Source organism: Belonocnema kinseyi, chromosome 3 (assembly GCF_010883055.1).
Source record: "Belonocnema kinseyi isolate 2016_QV_RU_SX_M_011 chromosome 3, B_treatae_v1, whole genome shotgun sequence".
Lineage (NCBI taxonomy): Eukaryota > Metazoa > Arthropoda > Insecta > Hymenoptera > Cynipidae > Belonocnema > Belonocnema kinseyi.
Genome location: NC_046659.1, coordinates 101,258,669 through 101,276,481, shown reverse-complemented (window position 1 = coordinate 101,276,481; position 17,813 = coordinate 101,258,669). Strand labels below are relative to the sequence as shown.

At 33.6% G+C, this 17,813-nt stretch overlaps 1 protein-coding gene across 4 annotated transcripts in view; it reads left to right on the top strand.

Moving 5' to 3' along the window:
• Positions 1-17,813, top strand: part of LOC117169199 — a 74,158-nt gene that overhangs the window by 37,490 nt on the left and 18,855 nt on the right. For all 4 annotated transcript variants that reach the window (XM_033355440.1, XM_033355441.1, XM_033355436.1 and 1 more), the window contains 2 exons: positions 3,527-3,929; positions 4,335-4,672. In XM_033355440.1, coding sequence (XP_033211331.1) covers positions 3,754-3,929; positions 4,335-4,672 — 514 coding nt within the window. In that variant the 5' untranslated portion in view covers positions 3,527-3,753. The remainder of the gene's footprint in view (positions 1-3,526; positions 3,930-4,334; positions 4,673-17,813) is intronic.

The window sequence follows — 17,813 nt, the reverse complement described above, 5'->3', positions numbered from 1 at the left end:
GAGCTCTTCTTAATATTTTGACACCAAAATCATGTCGATACACCTTACCGACTGCGAGTAAAGCCACCCACGCTTTAACTTGACAGACTGTACATTCTTATCTTTACTATTTCTGAAGTAATTTTTCTGAAAAATTTTTCTTCTTCTGAATACATCCACCGATTAAAAAAAACACGACTTTCTGGTTCAAGGACACAACCAGAAAGTCGTGTTAGAAATATTACAGATAAAAATGTAAATGGTAATAATAATTGCTTAATAATGAACTTCAAATTCAATTTTGATTTTTATATAATAAAAGCATAACATACAAATATTCCCTATTAGTTTCCTATGAAAATTTTCCTGAAGAGGAAACCTAAAAGGCCTCGAAACATATCAGGATCCTTGTAGTATAAAAAAGACGGATAAATAATAAAGAAGCGAGAGAGAGGTGGTTTGGATGTGTCCTTTTGTTCTCTCTTTTTTCAATTGTCGTACGTCTATCTTTAGTGAGCCGTTTTACAGTGTTATTTGAAAATATTTCTCTTCTTGTAACTCTTTTTGTGCAAGCACTTTTCAAAAATTGAGGTTGTTGAGTTTTTTTTAACAAACAGTTTCTTAACAAACATATTTCCTTTCAAACGTCTTTGTGTGCTTTGTTACATTTTTTTGTAAAGCTTATGTTGGTTAAAAAAATGTACTTTCAAAGAATAATTAGATACATTAAGCCATAGACTCTGCGTCGTTCTCTAGCGTTCGGTTACTTTCACCGTTTACAAAAGTTCGATTCTTGGTCAACCAAAAGATAAGATTTTCTGTTTTTACTAAAGACATATACAATATATCATTTATTTACACTGTGAACAAGATTTCAAAAAACTTAAAGTGATTTGGAACGATATAAACAGATTTTAAGGAAGTTTAAAGTATTTTAAAGGACTACAAAGTAACCCGTGTAGGAATTCAATCAGGGATCCGGCCGGGTCCCAACCGGATAGCCCCGCTTTAAGCCGGGCGCTGGTCGGGGAATCCGGCCGGGATCCAGCTAAAAACGTCACGGTAAACTGGTCGGATCCCGGCTTCAATACCGGCCGGGATCCGGTCGGGTAATCCGGCCAAAAAGCGGTTAAGAAATGTTGCGTCAGGCGAGAAATTGGTAACTTGTTTTGTCTTTTAAGGCTCATCGTAAAGATTACATTGAAATTTAAAAGTCAAATCAATTGAACCAATTCTGTCAAGATAATTGGAGTAGAATTTTATTCCCTGATGATAGAATCTCATAGCAATTTGGAAGCCACGTGGTGATTTAAGGTTAGGAAGGAAGAAAGTAAAAACTGTATACACAAGACTATATTTTAATTAAAAATAATAATTATTCGCGCACTAAGTGGGGGATTCAAACCAATTACTGAAATAATGTTGATTTTAACTACGAGTCTCGATTTTATTTGCGAACTTCGAAGAGACGACGCGACGTGAGTGCAAGGAGCATTCTCGATCTAGGTGCGAAACTGAAAGTTACTGAGTGTCTATGCAGATGACAGACACAGCAGGCGCTATATATGGCGTTAAATTTGAAATTGTACAGGCTAAACACTGTCTGAATATAGAGAAGTTTATAAAAATTGTATCATTTCTGTTGTTGCACATAGCAGAATCGATAACAGTTTAATTTAAAATGTTAAATTATTCGAAAAAATTCAATGTTTATTTTAAAAGAATTTAAAAAAGCTCATTTTTGTTTCACTGATCTAATAAATCTTTAAATTATAATTTTCAAATAAAAATTCATCTAGCATCCATAATTACGTCTTTGATAATATTACGGCTCTTAAAAAATGTGTAATTTTTACAAAAACATTAACCTGACCAGTGCCCAGCTGGCTCCCGACCATGGGATATAACCAGGCTTGACCCGGCCAGTAACCGGCCGGCCCCAGACTACGCGATTCGAGAAAAATGTAGCCCGACCGGCTCCCGCCCGGTTCATGTCCATGAAACCCAGCCAGGGGTAGCCCGGCCGGGATTCGACCAGAAACCTTGTTGTATAAGGGTCAACCGGGGAAATTTCTACACGGGAATTCAATGAATTAAAAAATTGTTAAGAAATTTATCGGAATTTCCAACCCTTTTAAGGACTTCATGTGATTTAAAAACATTTAAAGACATTACAAAAGTTTTTGGATGTTAAAAAAAATTTCAAGGGATTTAAAGGAATTTTAAGAGATTTATAAATATTTTTAAGAAAGTTACGGGATTTTGAAGAATTTGAAGAATTGGATTTTGAAGATTAGACAGATTTGAAGGAATTTCAAAGGATTTCAAAAGATATTCAAGGATTTCAAGAGGATTTCAAAGATTGGAATAGATTTGAAAGAATTTAATAAAAAATGGGTTTTCAATGATTTTAAGAGATTTAAATCAGGTTTAATGATTTCACAGGATTTTAGAGGATTTTAAGAGGTTTCAAAATATTCCAAAGTATATCGACGGATTTTAGAGGATATTCTAAAATTTCAAAGCTTTGAAAAAAATATTTTTCACGAATTTTGCACGATATCAGAAGATTTTAATTGGATTTCGAAGATTTCAAGGCATTTTAAGGAATTTGTATTTTCGACGATTTTACGGAATTTCAGAGAATTTTTTGAAATTTAAAAAAATTCCAAAGTGTATCCACGGATTTCAGAGAATGTCATAAGATTTCAAAAGTTTCAATGGAAATTTAAAAGTTTTCAAGTATTTACAAAATTTTCAAAAAAATTTCCTGCTGTTTCAGAGGATTGTAAAGATCTCCATGAATTCCACGAGATTATGAAAGTTTTCACCATATTTCCATAATGTTTATTCTCTCAACTCTATATTTAATGGACGTATGTAATATGAAATATTGCACAATAAAAAAGAAGTAAAATACTTAATGATTTAGTGTGTATATAATAATATAAAAAGTAATTTTAACAGCGAACAGTGGTTTCAATTAGTTTATTAAAAAATAAAAATTAGAAAGAAGAAAATTACATAAAAAATACTTCGGAATTCCAAGTGAAGATTCGTAGAGGTTTCGAGCCTCCCCTCCAGGCCTTACGGGATTAATGGACGCTCCCTCATGGACAAAAAGTATGCATGAGAGATCGGAACACCTAATTTTTGTAGGATCCGGGGCCTAAATGGTCTAGCAAATGTTTCGGACCCGAAACGTTTAAATTCTGAAAGGTTCGGATCTGGACCCTTAAGAATTTAAAGGGTTCGGGTCCGGACCCGACCCCTTTAGTAATTGAAGAGTTTAGTTCAGATTCGAACTTGCAAGGAACCTTTTAACCTTGGGTCCTACATAAAATGTTCGGATCCCTGATGTGCACTATAAGAGGAAAGAGATAAACGCTTGTGCAAGTCAATCTCCTTTTTTCCGCCCTTTGTACCTAATACACTATTTCAGTTCATGTACCCCTAGAATTTTCGCAAAGAAATAACAACTGATGTTTCATCTAACAATAGGATGGAAACTATAAAACCGGATTGAATTTTTCAAAAATTTTTTTAGGATTGTTGATGAAGAGAAGCAGTGGGAACGAATAAGTTCAGCTTTAAAGGACAATGTTGGAATAGCGGGGATGAGAATTAGAAAGAGGAAAATGGTATCTGGAATTTGGATATCGGTTTTTAGATAGTATGCCTCTTTGGCTTCTCGCACTAGATGAACCTGCATCAGACCCATGCGGTAGCATCGTGAGACACCCTCCATCGGGATAAGTTGGACCGTATGAGGGGATGCTCGGACGTGGTAAGGCCTGTTCCAGAGCCGCATCAGCAACGGCCTTGGCAGTTCCCACGAACGAACAACCCACTGTAGAAGGAGGTTTCGCACAGTCCTTGTACCAAAATTCCAATAGGTTCAATCCTGATACTGTCCTCCCAGGAGCCGGAATCAATGTTCAAGTAGAATGGTAATACTTTCTAACATCTAATCCTTTTCTCCATAACTTATGAATCATTAAACAGTTTAAAAATATTTAACAATAAAATTCTCTTTTAAATAACACCGCAATTAGTTGCAAAAGAAAGTCAATGGACTGAGCTCAAACTAGTTTTCTGTTAATAGTGTTGATAGTAAAGCTAGTTTTATTATAAGGTTTAGAGATTGCAAACAAGTTTTTTATTAAGAGGCTAATAACCCATAGATGATGATAATAATCTTGATGATGATGCTGATGATGAAAGAGTAATTACTTGGTTTATTCTTTATCCAGATGAACCTCATTATGTAGTTTGCAAGCATAGTTGTCCTAATTAATGATTTCATTAAGCAGCTTTAGTCTTCGTATATTGCATAGCAATTTGAATCGTTGCAGGATAGAACCAGATTCCTTAGACGCCGAAGTGTCCGGATTGGTAACCAGTTTGCCAACATCGCAAAATCCAAAAAGATGTTATCGAACATCGACGAGTTCTGGATATTCCAGTCATTCACCACCACTTTCAGCCACATCCTATTCCTGCTGCAATTCTGCCACACCTCAACAAGGTGCGGTTGGGGTAACAGTTACCAACACCATCAGAGATCAAAGACCAGGGTTACCTGTCATTCACGAGGGCGAAACCATCCCACGTCCGATCTGGCCCTGTATTGGCAGCAATCCAACAAAAATCCACCATGAGGGTTGTCTAGAGCATAATGCAGATGGAAAAGGTAAAAAGACTTTTTATTTAACACAACATAATTTTTAACACTTGATTTTACAAAAGTAGCTACCAAAATTTCAGGAAAGTTATGTAGCTTAACGAAAATTGAGTAAATAATTAAGACATGAAATGTAGTAGTTCGAGCATAAGCTGTGAAGTAGTTTGGACGCGTTCATTATAGGTTGTATTTTAAATTGTGATAATTTCATGAACAGTGTGGTTTTTCATAGAAGATTGTTTTGAATTTTTCTATATCTATTCAATCGTTCTTTCTCATTCGTCCTTCTAGCCTCCTCTGACTTCTTATCCACTCCTCACCCATTCTATCCTCCGCTATAATCTTTACCACATTCTCTTGTCAGCTTTTTTCATCTTCCATTTCTTTCTTATATCCTTACCAGACACGTTTCCATGTTTCCTTCTCCCATTCACATATTTTGCACTTTCTGTTTTTTTTCTTTTTCCAATACAACCCTTCTCTTACCTCATTTCCCAATCTAAATCTTGTGTTTTTGATCGTTCTTTTCTCTTACCATCCGTTTTCTATCTACTTTGGTACTCCTTTTTTTAATCATCTTATACCATTTATTATACTTTGATTCCTCAATGGTCCACCCATCTTTCCATTAATTGTCTTTCCGTGTTCCTTCTCTCCAATTCTTCAAGGCTTACTCCATTCCTCTCTCTTATAACTCTGGCACTAAAGAACTTCCTTCTTTCTTTTACCTCCTTCAAACACTTTTTCGCAAAGTCCACTTCCCTTCCCACCCTTATTTTCGTTTTAAACTGCTATACCCTCTTTCCTGCTCTAGTACTTAATTGGTCCCTTTGCGCTTTTTTTTTACTTCTCTCTTCTTCCTTCTCCATCCAGGCATTCTCTAGTCTAATCGTAGAGTCCCCCTTATATAACCTTTTGCAAACTCTCAATCTCTTTCCTTTCCTTCCATCCCCATGTCTCCGCTCCATAGCCTAATGTCGGCCATACCGACTTATCAAATAACCATATTCTCCTTCTTCAATATTTTTTAACCTTCTTTCTCCTATTCTCCATATCTGTTTTATTACCCCGGCCGATTTTTTTATTCTTTGTCTTTTTCTTTTCTACATTTAAATTAGAACCTGCATCCCTTCATCACCTTCTGCTATCAACTATCAAGATTAATATATTAAATAGAAGTGGACTCAGAGGACAATCTTGCTCTGCTATCAACTATCAAGATTAATATATTGAATAGAAGTGGACTCAGAGGACAACCTTGCCTTACTCCTCTTACTAACCAGAAACTATCTTCTACTGGCTCCCTTACCTTTACCCTGCTTTTTGTCTCTCTAAAAATTTTCGATATTTTTTATTAAGCTCTCTCTTTTCCCTTTTCTCCATAACTTTTTCTATCTCAACTCGGTCCAAGAAGCCAAACGTTGCCTTTAAGTCCACAAACATTGCCTGCTTAGATGTCTCTATTTTTTTTCCTCAACCTCTTTCTTCAATCTCTCTGACATAACATTTACATAAACTTTTATATCTTATGCAATGTTGGCGTCAACGTCACTCCTCTACAATCTTTAACCTCCCCTTTGCCTTTCTTCACAATGGGTACCACTACTCTGTTTCCCTACCGCATTTTCGACCTATTCTAACTTTTCTGTCTATTCCTCCTAAGAAATCCATAACATATTTTTTTCCATCCCACCATCTTTTTCTTCCTTTTCTCTCTCTATTCCATATCTTTAAAGCCTCTTCTTCCGTCCTAGCTTTCTCCACACAACTCAGAATACTCCTGACTTTCTCTTATATTCTTCTCCTCTCCTATTGTAAAAATAATTCAGCATTTTCATTTCAACATTTCGACTTTTTGTTGTGTTCCAACATCAGATCATGATTTTTCCCATCATTTCTCCAAAAGCTCTACTTTATTGTTACTTTATTCGCTTATCTCCTCGACATTTTAAATGACAAGGCAGAAAAACAATCGAAATCGCGAAACCTTACGTAAATTTCTGAGACATGTGCGTGATAGCATGCACTCAAGAATGATTATCCAACATGCGTTTTAGTGATTTCACGTTTTAATTGGCGTCTAAGTGTACAAATAAGGATTTAGAGAGTACGGAAATTCTAGACATAAATCTTTTGCCGTAAATCATCCGATATTTATGAAAAATCTTTAATCTCTTCATACATTTAGACTATAGGCTTAATCTTTTTTTTTAATTTACAAAAAAATGAAATTAAGTCGCAAACTTGATTGAAATTCAGTATCTATTATCTTCGAACACTGAACCTACACAAATATGAATTAAGATTACTCATTGTATAAGGCAAAAAATAATAATATTTATGTATGCACAAGGACAGTTGCCTAAGTTGTTTAAAATTAAAAAATTAACATTAATTAAAATTAATTTAAAAAATTAAAATTAACAAATTAAAAAATAAAATAAAGTGTGACATGGGAATAATTCCCGTTTACGTTAACATTATTTTACATGATTTAATGAAAAATTCTGAACTCATTTTCAGGAGAATACTAATTTTATCTTAAATCTTCCACATTTTTATGGAATATTTTAAAATGCGGTGTGCCAATTACAAAATACCAAAAGTATAAATAATAAACGTTACGTATTATACAAAAATGTGATACAATCAAGAGAAACTTATCATTTTCCTAGAAAATAAGTTATGCAATTTTACATGTATAAAAAATTTCATGTATGCAGTTTAAAGACATTAAGAAAAAAAGAAATAATATTAATAATTTTTTGAAAGTTTTAAAAATGGAAAAAATTCTAATGAAAAATCAAATTTTATTTTACATTAACGATTTTACAAAATTAATTTTTTGCTTTTGAAGCTTCTATTTGCCTCATAGTATGACTTCTATGTATGATTGATATATTTTTGTTAATTCGAGTATAGAAAAACAAATTGAAAAATGAAGTTTTTTTAGGCAAAGTTTGATAAGCATTTTTTTAGAAAGTATTAGTTTTGTCCACTTTTTTTCTATAGATCTATAGAGCTTCATAAACTCTCGAAAGTACTTTCTATTTTTTTTATAATTTGAAGTTTGAGGATATTTTTTTTTATCTACTGAAATTTTTTTTTGGTATTTACATGATTCTGCCGTGATACCCTGAAATTAAAATACCTGAGTTAATTAAGATACCTACCATTTAAAAAATATATAAACAATTTAAAATTATGTTATTAAAGCAATTGTCAATTATTAGGATATAGTATTTAATCCCTACCTTTTACGGGTTTGAGGGTCTCCGCTCCCTGTACATATATTTACAATTCCATCCTTAGCCTAACTTAAATACTACTTTTATTCTACTCTTTCGCATTACGTAGTATAAACAATAGTAACAGTAAGTCTAAAAATGAGCGATATTCCAGGGTTTCCGTTTTCTCTTATCATAAAAATGCATTTTCCACGATATTAAAAACAAATTGTGCTTTTTACTCTCCTTTTTCAGGATTACCCCATTGGCTCTGTCCTGTACTTCCCTGCTTTCCTGTACTTCTTCCGATTTCTTCATCCACATCACTCCTGTCCATTACTATAAAAAATCCATCTTACACACTTATCGACACTGAACTGTCCCTCTTCCTCTCCTGTACATCTCTCTAAAATATGTGCCCATGACTCCATTTCGTATCCCCATGCTCTACATAAATTCTCCTCTTTATCCATCCAATACCTACATGCTCTCACTCCTTCTCCCATTCTAAACCGTACAACCCTACTCCATTTTTCTTCCTTTTTTATTTTTTGAAGATATTCTGGTTTCGTCAACCCTTGGACCATCATATACCATCTATTTTACCTCCAATGTATAATATTTGTCCATCTCCCTTCTCCTTGTTTAACTAATAGCTCTAACCCTATGTCCTGCCACTCCATAAGCCCTTCTCGTATATTACAAACTCTTCTCATTGTTCTCGTTTCTTCCTCCCATTTTAAATTTCCCAAAATTCTTCTCCCCTAACTGTTCCGAATTTCCCCCAAACATGCTTCTGTTATTCTGCTTCCTTGTCCCCTGCTTAGCTTCTTTCCAAAACACCAGGCTCTCTTAATTTGTCTGTTAACCATTTTCCCTCCCTAATTCTACACTTAATATGCATCCTGGGCAACTCCAGCTAACCCCTTTTACCCACCTCAGAAATCGCTCATGCATGCTCTCTATTTTCTTATGTTCCTTCGAATCCCAGATCTCCAATCCATAACACAACACCGCCCTAACAAAAGCATCAAACAACCAGACCCTCTTTCTCCAATCGTCCTTGAACCTTCTCTTTCCTATACCCCATACTTAGCCCATCACTTTACTTGCACATTCAATTCTTTTCCTTGCCTGCAGCTCGTTTCCCCCTTCTGCCTCAAACCAAAAACCTGGGCAACAGAACTCCTCCACAATTTCCACTTTTTGTCCGTTTATCTTCCAAACGTAATTTATTTTACTTTTTCTATTTCTGAAGTACATCACCTTTGTCTTATCTACTTTCACCGTCAAACCTTTGTTCCCACATACTCTTCGAAGATTCTCATCATTAGGTTCATCCCTTTCTCATCATTTGCTAACAGAACTACATCGTCCGCGTATGCTAGAGAGTATAGTTTGCTATTACCCAAATCCTTTTCTCCTTTCTTCCTTTCCTTTTCTCCTTTAGCTTCTCCTCCAAGTCTGTCAGCAGCATATTAAATAGTAACTGACTCAATGGGCACCCTTGCCTTAGACCTCTTCCTGTCCAGAAAACCTCCCTTTTTTTCTTTCCTATTTTCACCCTAATCCTGGTTTTAGTGAAAATTTCTTTTATCCTCTCCACCAATTTTTCCTCCACACCCCTCTCTTTCATTGCCTGCCATAGCACTTTTCTGTTCACTGAGTCAAACGCTACTAGTTCGTCTATAGTTCCCATCCCTTTTCTAAATTCCGTCTGATTGCGTGGGATACTTTCTTTTTGTTCTGCCTTACTCTCCAACCTTTTTCTTAAGATTTTTGCATATATTTTATAGTCGAATGGCATGAGAGTGATCCCTCTGTATTCCTCTTCCTTCTTTCCTTCCCCTTTCTTGACAATCGGTACCACCAGTCCTGTTATCCACTCTTCCGGCCACTCTTCCCCTTTTCAGACCTTGTTGCAGGTCTTCCACTTCCCATCCCTAACCCCTTCTCCTCTATACTTCATCGCTTCGTTCTCCATCCCATCTTCTCCTGTCACCTTGTTTCTTTTTAGCCTATTTATTGCCTCATCTACTTTTTCCCTTGTTATCTCGTTCCCTTCCTCCATTCTTCCTTGAATCATTCTACTCTTTTCCCCTTTGCTCTTATTTCAGTCTCCGTCTAATTCTAATAAACCCTTGAAATAACCCATTTATTAAAGCAATTTTCAAATATTAGGAGTATTAAAACCTTTGGAAACAAAAATTAATAATTAATAATGTTAAAATTTTAAGATTTAAGGTAAAAGGATTTAAAATTGAATAATTTAAAATCAGAAGCTGTCAAAATTGAAAAATTTCAAATTAAAATGGTAAAATTCAGGTAATTTCATTATTAGAAATATGTTTAAATTATATTATTTCTAATTAGGAGCGTTAAAAATTGATTAATTTAAAATTAGAAAGTTTAAATCTACATAAGTTTCTGTTCTAAGCGATTACACTTTCCCTAATTGAATGTTTCAAAGATAAAGCTTCTCAATTTCTAGAATTTTGAAGCTTTACTATATAAAAAATCATTTAACATTAAAATTGATTAAACATAGTTTTCTCAAATGAAAAAATTAATTCACCTTTAAGTCTATAGTTAAAAATAAAAAAGGTATCCATTAAAATCCTTCGTAATTAAATAATTAGAAAAACATGTTAAATGATGTGATTTTAAATCAGAAATATAAAAAATGAAAATATTTCTCCTACGGAACGTTGCAAATTGAAACAAAATTTATCTATATAAAACAAATACGTAGAAAGATATCTATGGAATATGATACCAATTTTTGAGATTGCGCAATTTTAAGCCTTTCAATTCATATTTGTATTTTTTTTAATTTGAGCTTGAAATGTTCAACATTTTGAAGTAAAAACAATCCAATTTTATAAATTTAAAACTAAAACGGTAGAATTTAGAATATTTAAATTTAAAATGGTTAAATATAAAGCTGACTATCATGACATTTTTAATGTTTGATTTTGCAACTATTGTCGACTTGAATCATCGTATTGTATCAGCAGTCAATTTTTCCATATAAATGTCACTCTTTTCAGAGTGGCCTCTAAAAACAAAAACAAGTTTCTGGTTATTTTTCGGTTATCCAATATTTTTCCATTTCAGTAATGATGCTTGATTGATACTCAAAGATGCTTAAATAAATTGCTGATGAAAGATAATAACTATTTGTAAGCTACTGAATGCTTGTGTTTTCAACAAAATAATACAATTTTGATTTTTAACCTAAAGGTATTTAAATTTAAGAAATTTCAGTTTGACCTCCATTTTTTAAGAAAAAAAATGTTTAACATTGTCATCTTCTGTGTTCAAATCTGAAGAAGTTTAATTATTATGAACCTTTAAGTTTAATTTCTTCTAAATACTTTGATTATATGATTTCTAACTGGAAAGTTTCAAAATGGATGAACAAAAATTTGAAATATTAAAAATTAAACGATTCCAAACTTTGTTTATGATTAAAGTATCCTTTAATTAGGATCTTGAAACTAAACCATTAGGAAATAATTATTATTTTCAAATTTTCTATTAGAGTGGCCCAAAAATTCGACTTTTGATATAATAATAACATTCAATTTTGACTTTCCTCTTTTATTGCTAAAGGCGGTATGTTTTTCATTTTTGCAACATGAATAATTTTTTATCCATTAAAAAAGTGTCTAATTATTTTTAATTAAATTTAAATTGTTTAAGCAATTAATATTTGTAGAAACAATTTTTTTCCCCGGTAAATCATGAAAAATTGTTATCATTCGGGATAAATGATATAAACCATTTTTCTTCTGTGAAACGTGTAAAATTATTAGTTTCTGAAATTAATGACACAATTAACGGTTATTGAAAATTATTGTTTTTCCTATTGATATTTTAAAACTTTTTAACAATTTTTAATTGTTTAAATAATCTTCTTTTTTGTAAATCGTGAAAAATTATTATTTTCTGCAATTAATTACACAATAAACCAATTGTAATAGTAATTTTTTTTTCAAGGTTTTTCGCAATTATTTAAACAATTATCAATCACTTACCTGCGCCTTTTCGTAGGGAGGTATTATTTCTGAACTGTTTCGAGTTTAAAAGTCATGCCATTCCATTGCCTTCATATTTTCAGAATTTGTTGTTCGAAAATACAGATCTAGTTCGTTAGCCTGCCATTGTAGTTACCATTGGTTATTATGAACTGTAATAATGTAAATGTATTGGAATGATTCATTTTCTAGGGTAGCTGAGAATAAGATATGATGCAGAATAAGAAACCAACATTAAAGTGATCATTAAAAGTAAAATTTATCATTTATTTTGCAATATCTGAATAAGCAGCCTCAGATCATTTTCGAAAAAAACCAAGTGCTAAACATGATATACGTGATTAGAAGGTGTTCGTTAAAGCCGAAGAAGCTTTAAAAAAAGAGAATTCATAATCTTCGCCACGTGCGCGATGAGAATGTGCTCACGCAGCGGGTTGATTTTTTTGTAATAAATAACTGCTATATATAAAGTAGCTTGATTATTATTCCAATAGGAAGCTTGACCAGCATTCTAATGATGAAAGCATTAATTAAGAACTCTCCTTCAAACGAAAATCTATGAATGTCGATGTCTTTTAGTTTTCGAATATACACGAGACCTTCAAGTTTAATTAAGAGAAAAGACGAATTCGGCGTAGTGATAATTTGTGTACATAAATAGTTTTAGCTATTGTTAATTAAGATTAACCTTTCACAAGTCATTAGTCATGTGAATCCATAATTTTTTCTTTTAAAAATACAGGTCTGGATTCGTCAATATTAATTCGAATTATAGGAAGGATGAAAAAATTACGTAACATTAAATAGAAGCAGGGGTGTGGGGTCTGATTTCAGTTACGGTAACGGTGAAAGTATACAAGAAAACATTGACAAGAACGTTGCGAAGATGCGAGCAGGTAAAAAGGGTCGAAAAACACTTCTGTTCCCTAATTTGCTTATAACTACATGAAAAAATCTGCCTGCTTCGTGGGCACTTTCTCGTCGCGAACAGCGCGCGCGGCTCGCTGCGCTCGCACATTTGAACGCGTCTAGGGTGCAACTGTTAGGTCTTGCGCTTCGCGATCGATAATGTATTTACTTCGCCCAGCGCGCTCGGTCTTTGTACACAGACTTTTTAAAACTGCAGGTCAAAGCATCGACAACAGTCATTCGGTGCCTGTGAATTCTCTTTTGTTAAAGCTACTTCGGCTTCATTGAACACATTCTCATCATGTATCTTGTGCTTCCCACTCGAGTTTCTCCCTGAAATTGTATATAATTTCCATAAATGCATATTATTATAATTCATAACATACGTTGGTATTAAAACAGACGTAGTTCCATTGTCTCGTTAAAAAAATGTGCATCAACTGAATTTGCTCATTGCTAATGTTATTTTTACGATTTAAACGTTACACATACGGTCGAATCAGCAGCCTTATCGTTTTTTAACGTCTAAATTATATCCCTAACCTCAGTGACCCAGACTTTGTTAATTTAATTTTCTACCGCATCGTGTTTTACATCGCAGTTGTGGTGCCCTATTACTTCATCTTCTAATAGTTTATTAAAAGAGTTCTCAAAGCGTCTAGGGTACGAAACTTCGATTAATGAGGGATGGGGCGGCGATTAGTTTCAACCGAGTGTTAGTGTTTTATGCTGAGGTCACCAACCTTTAGCAGCGTTGTGTTATATGGGAGTTCATATGGTCTCATTTTCACATTTCCGGCCCTCCTTAAGGTGCGAAACCAAAAATATATATATTTTTTGTTTGTTTGTTTTGAAAATCAATTTGTATGTTTGAGAATATTTGGAATACTGTGAAATTGTCGAATGAAAAAATTTAATTTTTGGATTTTCATTATTTTTTATGCTGTCCAAATTTGAATTTTTGATTTTTCAAGAAAATTCAAAAAATTTTTAACATAATCTTGTAGGGCATTCAAAAAGTAAAAATTTTATTTGCTTCATTTTCTTTATATCGTACGTTATTTGGCTTAAAATGGTCATTTTCGTCCGTTTTTTTAAATTTTGTAAATACTATAATTCTAAAAAAATTTGGTTTAAGAAAAAAATCATTAGGATAGATTGTTCAAATTTTTGAATGCTATAAACATCCGTACAGAAAATTTTTGAATTTTGAAAAAAATGGTCTCAAATATATTCAAAATGTGCCCACTTTTTGAATTTTTATCCAAAATGGCTGGCTAACGAACTTGACCTTTGGTTTAGTACACTAAACGAGTTGAGGGGCTGTTCACTGAGATTTCAGGTGACTCTCGAACTGACGAAAGACCCTGTGGAGACCACGAAGATTCTCTAAATTCTATTGGGTTGTTCCTGGGTTAGTTCCAGTTAGTCTCAGTAAGTCTCTACGAGAAAGCAGTATATTAACTCTAAATAAAAAAACTTAATGAAATAAAAGTATGACATTTTTATTTATCCGTGATAAGAATCAAAGATTTTATTGAAAATTACAATAATTTTAATATATTTATGGTATACGGTATCCAGGCGATTCCACAATTTTAAAATCACTATGACATTTACCTAATATAACGTGACACGTTTATTTATTATATGTGCCTAAATATTTGTATATATGCTGAAAACCAGTTTTTCGGTCATTTTGAACTTTGTTTAATTTGTATATTTTAAATTATATAAAAATATACTCCTAAAATGAATTCAAAAATTGTTTAAAAGTTTTATATTTAATATTATGAAAATTCAGGGACGTAAACTGTCTTTTGTAAAACGGGCCGCAAAAACATTGCAGCCCTGGGCTGGCGTAGTGGAGTACTTCTTCGTATGATTTGGGAATGAATTTCCTATTCTGGCTTTGTTATTATGGCATTGAAGGTTGCCATACGAAATTCAATAGAATTTGAGTAAGAACTGTAACACGAATCTACTGCGTTTTCAGTAAGTTTAGATTCCATGAAAAATTCGAAAGAAATTTTTTTCAGTCTGAGGTGGGGTCAAATTTTAAACAAATCTAATACGTTCTCTGATGAGAATGTAAAAATATCAGTTACATAATATCAACAATAATTTTTATTGGAAAAATTTCAAGCTTCCGTTTAAAAATACTTTACAAAAAATCAAAAGTACCCGAAGTGTAGGAAACGGTAAATAAACATTTTACATCGTAATTCATTTATAAAAATAAAAAACTTTAAACAATAGATTTCATAGGATGAAACGATCATAAAAATCTTTCTTAAATCACTCATAGAAAATTCATTTTTGCATTTTTGGTTCAGAAATAATGCTCCAGGTAAGGTGGAGAAAAAAGTTTAGACTTAAATAAAAATGTCTTGAGTATAAAAAAGTAGGTACTCTTAATATTCGTTAATTGTGTCATTAATTGCAGAAAAGATGAACTTTTTACGATTTGCAGGAAAAAAGTGTTTAAGCATATGAAAATTATTTAAATAATGATAAAATATGTTATAAAACAAGTACTAATCTCGACATTCATCAACTTTTTATCATTATCTCGAAAGATAATAACTTTTCACGACTTACGTAAGGGAAAAAATGTTCAAATAAATAATAATTGTTTAAGAAATTTAAAACGATTAAATACCATCTTTAGCAAGAGTTTGATAGAAAACTGCTACTTTTTATTTGTTGGAGCATTTTTCGGGTATAATAAAAAGGTATTGGAGAAGGGGGTAGGTAGGAATTAAAGGTTGGCGGGTAGAAATTATTTTTAAAATATTTCTTAAGAGGTGACTGTACTTTAATTCACAAGAACTTGACAAGTACTTATACTTTGTTGATTTGTTTTGTTGAAAATCGAGCTTTTCTTATTTAAAAGCCCATGTTAATTTCAAAAGCCCGGGGCTCGGGTTAATGTTAAATATGTTTTTTTAAATTAGGTATTTTTCCGGAAAAAGTTAAAATTGGAGGGGGGGGGGTCGAGTACCAAAAATCGAATTTTTACATGTATAAATTTTGAAACACCTTAATAGTGTGTCATGCATTTTTAAATTCAATCATTTTAATGTGCATAATTAATATTTTTTAAATGGACTGATTCTACTTCAAATCATTCAATAAGGTCTGCCTGAGGAATGGTGAGCTTTTAAAGATAACCTTACAATTTCATAAAAACTGCCAAAACATTTTTGAAAATGATGCAGTTTTTTTTACAAAATATACACATTCGTTTGATTTTTCTTTAGCGCTCTGATAAATACTTAGCTCTATTGAATGATCCGAGAAAACTCTAAAAAATTTGCAAAATTGAGAAAATGGCGGCTGGTTTTCTGATAATTTTTGAAATTGGATTTTTTCGAAAAGTCTCTTTCACTTTTTTAATATATGGCCAGATTTACTATCTCATCTGAAAAAAATCGTGTGACAACTAATAAGGTCACCTTTCAGAAACACTCATGTATTTTACGTGGATGATCTTAAGATCTATGCTAAAAACAAAGAGCAACTACATCTAGCTCTAGGGATTGTCGAACCATATACTGAGGAAATAAGAATGAAATTTGGGTTAGACAAATGCTCCAAGGTTTATTTAAAGCGAGGAAAAGTTAATGACATCCCTGAAGACCCTGAGCTCGTCGATAGAAGCGTTATACGACACCTTTGCGCTGGAGACTTATACATACCTGAGCGTGCCACAGAGCCGCATTCAGGATGCGACATCTATAAAGGATACTCTCCGAAGCAGATACAAACGTCTCATCCGGCAGATTTGATCTTCCAAACTGTCGGCGAGGAAGACCTCCCAGCAGACATCGCCCGCAACGAAGATGAAGCCTCTTCTTACGGTAGCCATCCGTCTACAATATTACAGCGAAAGCAAATAAATTCGGCAAAGAAATACGTCTGCGGCATATTTCTGTTACCTTAAGCCATGGCAGACAGAGTTTTTCGTGTACAGAGGGCTTTCACCTTTTATTTAGTTTTTGTCTTATCGCGTTTCTTAGCATACACTAAAACTTACCTGCAACCACGCCCTTTATGCCTGTCTGCCAGGGGTTCTTGAGCAGGTGGAGGGTGGCAGTCACACATTTTCTGAAAGCACTAATTGCACTAATTTTCTTTCCTTAAATCACCCGGATTGAAATCTGGCACGAAGGGTTTCATTTCGTCATATCAAGATAGTGTCATTTCCACCTTAACATACCGTCGTCACATTTTGAGTTAAGACATTTCCGATGATAGCTGCAGGACGTGCCATGCACAACCCGAGCATTTAGCACACATACTATCTAGTTGTCCAACTCACGCGGGAACGACCTACTCTGTCACTCTTACGGCATGAACCTTAATATCGCTCCTCTAAATGCTCCTAAGAAAATAGAGCCAATTGTCGAGAATGAGAAGTGCCGCATATACTGGAACTTTATATTCTCGGCAATTGTTTCTGTTGCACACTCGAGGCCTGACATGGTTCTTCTTGACTTCGAGAAGCGAACCATGTTCGTTATCGAATTGTTGGCACCAGCTGACAAAAACGTCATAACCAAGGAGAATGAAAAGAAAGAGAGGTACAGCGAGCTTACAAGGGAGTGGCGACGATTGTAACCAGAATATTCTGTTAAACTAATCGTCCTTATCATCGGCGCTCTTGGAGGTGCCAAGCTTTCACTGGTTAATAGCCTGAAAAGCATCTCTGCGTGTGAACAATATGCTAAAACACTTGCGGGAAAAATGTAGAAGACGGTCGTCTTTGGGTCGTTCCGTGTCCTCAGGGTGCACGATACTTTTGTCGGATCACCTTATTGATTCCGTTACAGACTGTAACCAACTTTTTCACGGTTGTGAGACGTGGTTATGGCTGAAATTTTACTGTGATTTCGCTGGGATCGGATGCAGTTTTTCAGATCAGCACCCGCTCACGGCGAAATCCTGCGGTTGTCCTTATGACAAACTTTT